Source organism: Limulus polyphemus, unplaced genomic scaffold (assembly GCF_000517525.1).
Source record: "Limulus polyphemus unplaced genomic scaffold, Limulus_polyphemus-2.1.2 Scaffold2949, whole genome shotgun sequence".
NCBI lineage: Eukaryota > Metazoa > Arthropoda > Merostomata > Xiphosura > Limulidae > Limulus > Limulus polyphemus.
In genome coordinates, this window is record NW_013668559.1 from 32,808 (window position 1) to 42,277 (window position 9,470).

General features: G+C 33.1%; 1 protein-coding gene across 3 annotated transcripts in view; it reads right to left on the bottom strand.

Moving 5' to 3' along the window:
• Positions 1-9,470, bottom strand: part of LOC106468286 (mothers against decapentaplegic homolog 6-like) — a 34,924-nt gene that overhangs the window by 19,360 nt on the left and 6,094 nt on the right. Inside the window, exons 2-3 of one of the 3 annotated variants that reach the window (XM_013928706.2) lie at positions 5,896-5,949; positions 3,186-3,263 (exon numbers count right to left, since the gene is read on the bottom strand). The exons of 1 other annotated variant lie outside the window; for it this stretch is intronic. In XM_013928706.2, the coding sequence (XP_013784160.2) occupies positions 3,186-3,263; positions 5,896-5,949 (132 nt within the window). Of the gene's footprint in view, positions 1-3,176; positions 3,264-5,895; positions 5,950-9,470 lie in introns of all 3 variants that reach the window. One more of the 3 variants, XM_022396627.1, reaches the window with a different exon arrangement.

Here is a 9,470-nt window from a genome sequence, read left to right on the forward strand (position 1 = left end):
AGTTAAGAGAGTCAAACCTATTTCCATAAGTTAATACTTCCATCTTAAAATCATTTTGTAAGACCTCCTCTGAACCATTTCCAACAAATCAATGTATCCTTTATTGTATAAAAAAGACCAAAACTGTACACAGTATTCCAAATGAGGCCTAACTGGTGATTTTTGTATATTTAGTTACATTTTTTTTTACTTGTAATCAACAGGTCTATAAATACACCCTAAAACTCTAACTTTGCTACTAGCAACAGAGCAATTGATGCCTAACGGTTTGAGTGACTTAACCACCACTATGCCATGATTTTTTTCTTCAGCCGTGCTATTTAGTGATGTCCCATCTACTTTAAACCTATGACCTAAATTACAATAACCCAAATGCATTACCTTGAAATTGTTATGATTAAATATTATTGGCTAAATATTTATACAACTAACCAATTGATCCAAGTAATTCTGTAGCATCTCAACATCCTCAATACCGCTAGAAATACATAAGAGTGTAACATCATCCACAAACTTTACTAATTAATTACTTACTAATTTAGTCCCTATCGACACTAACGTAAATAAAAAGCAAAGTCTTGAGCATTAACCCCTAAGGACTCCACTAGTAACAATGATCCAATTTGACTGGACTCAATCAGTAACAATTTTTTGCTTTCTTTCATCCAAACATCCCACAACCTAACTTACTAGTCTTTCCCCAACCCCTACCAATGTGATTTTCTTACCTAACCTTTTGTGTGGCAACTTTTCAAAAGTCCATACCCTTTGCTTCATCCAGATACCAGATAAAATACTTAAAAAGGTTGACAAATTATGAAGGCAAGACTTCCATTTAGTGAACCCATGTTAATGTTCTTTTATATCATATTTCTTTAGATGACTTGCAATAGCTTCTTCTATTAGATTTTTCTCTAGAAATATTGCCATTACTGAAGCAAAACTAATTGGTGTATAATTTACAGGGCAACTCTCATACCTCCCTCACCTTTAAAAATAGGAGTAACACTAGCAATCATCCAATCTTCATGTAACTACCCACTGTCTTTTGAAAGAAAGAACATGGGCAAAATCGTTTCTGGTCCTGGTAATTTCTCTACTTAAATCTCTTAATCTTTTTACTTACCGCAAAGGGATTAATTTCTACATTTTTAGAATTGAAATTAATTTCAAATAGGTTTTGTTTGTTTGTTTTCGCACAAAGCTATACAATAGGGTCTATGCACTCTGTCCACCAAGGGAATCTGAACCCTGGACTTTGTAAGGCCGTAAATAAACTTATCGCTGACAAAGTGGCGTAGATATTGGGGTAACCAATTGCCTCCCTTGATGCAGAAACATTATACAAGGCTGTAAGATAATATTCTAGAGTCTAGAACTTCAACAGAACAATAAAGATGTAGCCAAGCAGTCAGTGTAAAATTAATCCACAACCAGAAAAAAATCTAAAAACTTGAATCGCGGGAGTATAAGAGAAGCAGATCAGACTTATAGAAAGAGTGGACCTAAGGGCATTCAGAAATAAGAAATCTTCTCAGCAGGGTAACTCTTTGCCTTTCAATTCGTATAAAAAAATGGGTCAGACAGGACAGCAACAGGTTACTCTACCTGAGCCAAAAATGGGAACACGAGTGGTGGTATAAACAGGTAGGAGGACTACTATATCGTGCTCCTGTAGTGGAATATTATCGGGGAGTGGAGGGGGGGGGGGAAGAAGCCATGTCAAATATTATGAGTGAACATAATCCCAAGCTATAACCCCTCTTCCTACATAAGTTAAAAGGGCCAATGAGTCACGAAACTGGCCAAATCAGTGGGGGTCTGGGAGAACCAAATAAAAACTCAAGCTGCCCCAAGGATGGGGCTCAACAACTTAATAACAGTGCAACAGGTGCACGCAAAGAAAATAATAAACAATATTAAATAGTGAACAGTATATAAACCAACCAGTAATTTGACGGCTAAACTTCTTGATTGTTTATTTGATGATAATATCAGCATAGCTTTGGCATCAAACTACCATTAATATGACTCTGAAATCACCATTGATAAGTCTGGCAAAACAAAATTAGAAAAATCAAGAAGACCTCTATAGGGCCTTCACTATTGAGGTCATCTTTTATTTGCATAAGTAAATACCATGATTTGTAGCTTCTCCAAATATGCTAAGAAATGTGATTGTGACCTTGTTTGCATTTTTTTTTTTGCGGTCAAAACTAAATGAAAACTTATCATGGATTTAAAATTTGGCAAAAAAAATATGATTTATTTAATTACTGTGTTTTTGACTTTTAACTTACGGGATCATCTTGACCTTTTATTCAAAAATTAGATCTCAAGGTCTATCTGAACAAGTTAAGCTTCAAATATATTATAAAATAATGCTGAAAATTCTTAAACTTTAGGATCGTTTTGCTTCGCACAACTAGAACTAAAAACTTTATTTTGCAAGTCTGACAACAAAGAAGCAATGGCTGTGATTTTTTTATATAAAATTACTTTTGACACTTCACACATAAATCAACTTTAGTGTTATGAAGGACTCGATATCTCCTACTCCATCAATTTTTAGAATTAACAGACGAAGAATAAGTCAATTTGACTTGTGAGATTATCTTGATTTTCAATCAAAGTTAGAAAACATAAACCATAACTTTACTAGGTAAGGTCATTACACTGTTTGGACATTTATGTAAACTTCTAGTGTTATTATCCTATTAAACAAGCACACAACATATACATTTTACCCTCATTTCTATTACCAAATAAACATAAAACTAGAATATAAAGTAATATAAAACACGGTCATGTGCTTATAAAAAATAGGCTAGAAAAAATAAAACTGACTCCTTGAAATGCAAATGTTGCATTATATGCATCTTTTTTCCAACGAGAGGTAAAATTCTATCGAAAATCGTGAAAGTCGATTCTACATTGCTTTAGTATTTTTTTTATAAAAACAACACTTCAAATATATCTATGCTTTCAATAAGCGTAGATGAAAAATGGTTAATAAGCATCGTCTCACTATACCACTCTTACGAGGGTACTGACGAAAAAAAGCAAAATAAAGAGTACAAAAAACCCCGTCACTGTAAAAAATATGAAATAACACTCCTACGATTATACATTCTGGAAGTAATTTATGATTTATTTTTCAATTCAAGATTTCCTACCAAAATTACCTGGTGGATGGCTGAAGTTAGACCCGTACTGATTGGTGCCTCCAGTTTCAGTGGAAACAGGTTCACTTGTCGCAAGATCTGAAGTAAGAATATGAGTTCATTTCACATGTGGGAATTTTTACATTTCTAGCATCACTTCTTTATGGGTAACTTTAACTGAAAACAACTATGAAAACAGGAAATAACTAACAGGCCAGAATAAACTATTGTAAATTAAAACTTATCAAAACAATATCTCACCTTAGCCTACTTTTTTAGATATTCAATGTTACATATGCATCTAAACAACTAAACTATTAAATTGGTTGTCATATTGAAGAGTCGCATATTCAGCAATCGCCATCTTAGTGGAGTGGCAAGGATTGGCAGTAAAATCTATCTGAAAATATTACGCGATTGAGTAGCGGAAACTTAGGAGTAAAGGTCAATTCGTATTTTTAACTTATGGATAACATTACTTGAAGACAGTTATTGAAAAATGTAATGTTTACACCCGTCCGCAGTCCAAAAATTTGGTGTTATTGAAGAATGTTTGAAAGTACCAAAAGTCTGGAAAGATGGAATTTATTTCAAAGTAATAATAATAACGGTACAATTGTATTGCGCATATTCAATAAAGATATCGTCTGCACATTACAGTTACAAAATAAAACTAATTAATGACGTAAATGCTGTTCCATAAAGATACGTTTTCAAGGCCTTTTTGAAAGAATCAATCGTCTGCGATTCTCTAATCTTAAATGTGGAATTTTACATTCATCTCAATATTTTTAATATATTTCTACCTTGTACGTGCAAGGATCGTATCAACAGAGCCTTTAATAACAACGTGAGCGTCATCAGTAGCCTACATTTCATTAATTTAGTTGATATTTAGTCATTGTTAATGCTTTCTGGCCGCGCATTTGTTTCAAAATCTGTATAATTATTATGTGTATCTTACTATATGGGTTTACAGAACTTGTTCGTGATTTTTGATGTAGCAGTTTTTAATTACCCACTGCGAAGCAGAGCAGAGTATATTGGTTTGTATTATGGAGAGGATATCTTAAGATTGGATGGACCGATTTTGACCAAGTTTATACGTCTGGTACTAGAAACAAAGTTCTAGACCTGATAAACTTTTGAAGGTCATGGGTCAAAATGGGAAGCGTAGGAATTTAAAAAAATACTGTGTGCACTTGTTTATTAATGTTAGTATTCTACGTTAATAAACAATGCTGGGCTCAATAAATATAGGCCTTGCATCGAATAACTGATAAACCAATCGATCTGGATCAAACTTGTATGTATTTTATGTTCAATTCGAGAAAAATGCTTTTCACTGTAAATAACATTTTAAATCATTTCCACTGATTACCACGTATAACACATATTCGATTATACAGCTTTCTTTTCACATTAGGCTATAAAATCTTTGGTCCACAAAATAATTTGGACATTTTTCTCAGTTGTTTGTACATGCAGTTTGAATTTTTTTTCCCAGTCCACTAAAATGGCTACGATGCCTATGCGTGGCTTCAGAGTTTTCACGTAAATTCAAACGAGTCAACAGTGTAGGTAGACCTTCTCATTTCCATAACATTAATCATGACCTAACTTATAGGCTATGTATTCTGTTTTAGTTAATTTCATTTTTCGATGTTTATTTTTAGCTATCCTCGAGCTTTATGCAGATAGCCTGAAATCGGCTTTTTTAGGCTTTCACATTTTATATATTGTGTGAGATTACTTTTTCGGCTTTATCCTAAAATTATTCTTTGTACAGAATTCACTTTAATTTGTGTTACATGACTTATTACATGTCTAAGAATGTTTCCATGTTAGTTTAACCTTTGCTATCCCTCAGTTGTTGGGGTAGTTTTAAAGTACATGTATTTAGAATGAATCTGTTACATACAAGTCAGGAAGGAGGGGCATTGCATAACTGTATTGGGAAAGGGGTGAAGTTAACGTGAATTAAGTAAGCATTTCCTATTTTTCCGGTAATTATTGGATATACATGTACACCGATTTATTTTTTCTTTACCGGTGTTTACTGGATAAAACTGAATATAAGAAGCCATTAATATAGCTAAGTAAGCTTCAACGTCATCAAAGTGTTGAGAGTTATTTCATGCAAGTTCAGACAAAACAAGCACGAACCACACGAATGATAATTATATATATATTTTTTCTAGGTTTTCCTAAACATCACTTAAAACTGCTATATGAAGTTTCTTCAACTCCTTAATTATTTCTACTCTTAAAAATATTACCATTGAAATTTCCCCAAAATGGACACACCGTAGTATGGACAATAAACTGTATATAAAAAAGTTTAAAGCATAGAAAAATGCATGAATATTTATAAACCCTCACCAACAGAAGGGGTCGTATTTAGTCAATAATGACGATACTCGTGAAACTGTCAATTTAAGTAATCTTATTCTTTATGCCATCAGTTGTTTATTATTATTATAGCTGCCTTGGGTTTTAATCAAGTATATTTATAGTAAGTTTAAGCAAGTATAAATATACAAACTACATACTACTGGGATGTATTAGTATCTAAATTACATAAGCATGGAGAATTTCACGGAATATGACAAATGAGAATAGTCTTTATAAAAGCAGAAATGTTACACTTTATAGATATACAAACAAGTATATAGCTAAATGTGCAAAGTTTATCGACAAATTAGCGTCAAACACGTGAAAAGAAACTCACCATTTGATTTGAGGGGCTCCTGAGGATAGCGACTGTAGGGCGGAGGAGGTGACTCTATTAAGTATATATTTTAAAAAAATCGTTAATAATAATGTCGTGATTATTTTACCAGGGTTCATTCTTTACAAATATTGTTTGAAGCACATGAGACCTCAAAGTGATAATTTTCAACTTATTGTGACACTTGAATTTAGAATTACTGCAGATCAGTTAAAAATGTGACAATAATGCGACTAATCCATGTAACACTACTAATGTACTATACACAATAACTGTTGATAAGTTATTTGTTACATTTTCGCTAACCTGTTGTGTTTCAACTAGTAGAATCGATGCTACTATAGTAAGTAATCTTAATTACGAATCGCCAGAAACTTTGTGTAGACGAGTTAAGGAACGAAGGATTCAGCAAGTAACTGTGGAAGAAACATAAAGTGTGTGACTAGATAAAGAGATGACTACTGTAACATAAAAAAAACCATAAATACACGAGACAAGTAAACACTGGAGAGAAAACTGGATTAAAGTGAAAAAAGGCAACAGCTTGAAACTTTAACGCTGGTTCACTGGCTCAAAATCAAGGCAAGACAGACTGAAAAGGTTGAGAGTTACAGCCAGCAATACTACATATTCATGTCCTGATGGTTAAAGCGCTCGATTCGAAATATGAAGGTCGCGAGTTCGAATCTCCGTTCCATCAAACATACTCGCCCTTTCAGCCGTGGGGGCGTAATTATAATATACTTATATACTCTTATATGCATTCCATAACTTTGCTGCATTGACTAGTCCTGACTTTTTCCTCCACATCCTGCTTCCAATATTCATTGTGTTTAACTAAATGTCATTTGCCTAGACCTACTAAACACTTCTGAATGAAGTGTTGCTTCTCGTTGTTTTGGTTTTTATCTATCTCAGATGTGAAGAGATAATTATATAAAAGTATTGCGTAACTTACCATGCTTCACTACAAAGCAAACCTAATTATTAGAGAATAAGTTTACCTAGAAATGCATCTGAAAGCTTGATACAAAGTTAACCCCGAGTGTGTGTATTTTTTTAGTTATTTAAGGTAAATTCTGCTACAATTTTTTTTAACAAGGTGCACTCATGTCCACATAGATCATATTAGCAAAAAACCCTTAGGACAGTCCACAGCCATATACAACAAAAAGCAAAACAAAAACGTAAATACAAATCAACAGTTGCCACATACAACAATATCTAGTCAATATGCAACAAAAGAAAAAGCCACAGGTCTTCCACGAAAAATAAACATACAATTTAATGTAATATTGATGGTACAAGTGTCTAAAATATTCATGTCCAACTAATCATTCGAAATCTATTAAGGGTAATGTCCTGAAAAATAGAAGACCACTGCATATAATGTCAGACCAAATCGTGATAATTAATCACTCCTCGGTCTATGTAAACTTTGGCCATGTTGTAAAACAAAACCATACATTTTACATCAAATCTATCACCCACAACTTTAATAAGGGCCCAGAAACTGCCTCTCAGAAAATTTACTGTGAAGATAAAGCTTCTCATTGTTATATTTCAAAGACGACTGAAACCCAAAAGTGGTCTTTATTACCGTGATACATGGAACAGGCTTTCACGATACTTCGAGTATCGAAATTGGGTGAAGAACAATAGAAGACCATAATGTAGAGAGAGATAAATCCCCTACTTAATGTTTACTTTAGACATGCTAGTTTGAATTTGATAAAACAAACCGAGGAAACACTATAGATGTCACTGGGTCATGGTAGGTGGATCATGTAGAGGGCTGAGTCTGAGCTTGGTCTACTGCCCATGTTTAAGGAATAGATGATTGCCTTGTCATGCCGTGAGGTTCTTGACAATGTTGCACTGCCTGCATTGATAAAATTATATAAGAGAAAACCATATCTATTTCAGCATGATAATGTGCCATGTCAAGCCAAACATCATGTTCATAAGTTTGAGACAATATTCAAAATCTGTTTTGATAGGCCCAGGGATCATATTCAAATCCAACTGAATATTTCTGTGACATTTTAGAACATTTACGGGGGGACAAGCCCCAAAATAAATGTATTTCAACAGAAATAATAGCCTATTTCATAAGATTTGTATCAATGTAGCACAGTCTAACTACTAACATGTGTTAGTAATGTAAGTTTACAGTTGTGTTACAACGAAATACTAGTGAAACAAGTACTGTACACATGAGAGTTTAAAAAAGTGATCGTTTAGCGTTTTTTAGAAGTGGGGTGGGGGATTAGGCCTACTGTTACTCAAGTAAAACCATGGAACTTGTAGAATTTGTGGTCCAAGGAATAAAACGCTCTCGCTGTCATTAAATGAACAGGACTTTGCATTAGACAACGTTATAACAGTAATGTACAAGTTGATTACATGTGAAAAATATTATCATAATAAAATACGTGTAAAGTGGTTCTAAGTTATATCTTAAGTTCGACAGTTATTACTATCTTCATGTCTTCAAATTAGAAAATAATCCTACAAAAAATAAATAAATAAAAGTTCAACAACTAAGAAAGTCCAAGTCTGGAGGAAACTGTTTGGTCTAAACATTCTTCAAACTTCCTTTCTCTCGCAGTATTGAAATCTCATTTAAATCAAAACATTTATTGCTCTCACCATGTGTAAAACTTAAATTTATATTTTACAAAATACGGTGGGTTTATTATACAAGTAAAAAGGGAAGGATGAAAAATCATCTCCTTTATTATAACTGAGATATAATTACTGTTAAAGATACAATTCCAAATAAATAAACGCGAGTTTCACAAATATATGACTAAGTTGTTGATTTTATAGAACAATATAGTTATTATTCAACCCTGACTTAAGTTTTCATTCATCAACATACCACGCTTTGAGTTCAGAGTGCTCAATAGGTGACGCCATGTGTCAACAACATCCAGTTTCTGGAAAACGGAAGTTTTCGAAAATGTGTGGAAACTTCTCAGTTTTCATGTTGATACATGGCATCCGTATACAAAGATTAATAGTTCTGATGAATAACTTATAAAAATTATATACAAATATTTACTAGTAAACGATATTTTTGACACTGAAGATTTCGGTCGTTTTTTTAAAGAAAACTTATTGCAATAGTAAATTCTTAACTACGCCAACAATCACAGCTAAACACATGAATTACACAAAATAGAAATTACCCTCAGCAAGTCAAGGTTTAATATGTATAACTACTTTTATTTTTTGGAAAATGAATGGCACCACATTTTTTTCCTAACGATCTCTTACAAGATGGAAAACACTGTGATTAATTTTTTTTCCTGGACAATCTTTTAACGGTGGCTCAAGAATCACTGTATTCAAACTTACTTTTCAATGCTGCTGTTGCACATGTTGAGTCTTTTATAGCACCATTTTAAGGGCAACATCAACAAAAAGATCTTACGATATCAGGATGCACCACTTTATCTCTCTCGACATCTACTTTTAATTTACGAAAAAACGATCAAATTACTCGTTTCTTTTTGTTGTTTTTTTACGTTACAAACAAAAATGTTTAACTCTTCGCCTATGATTTGTCC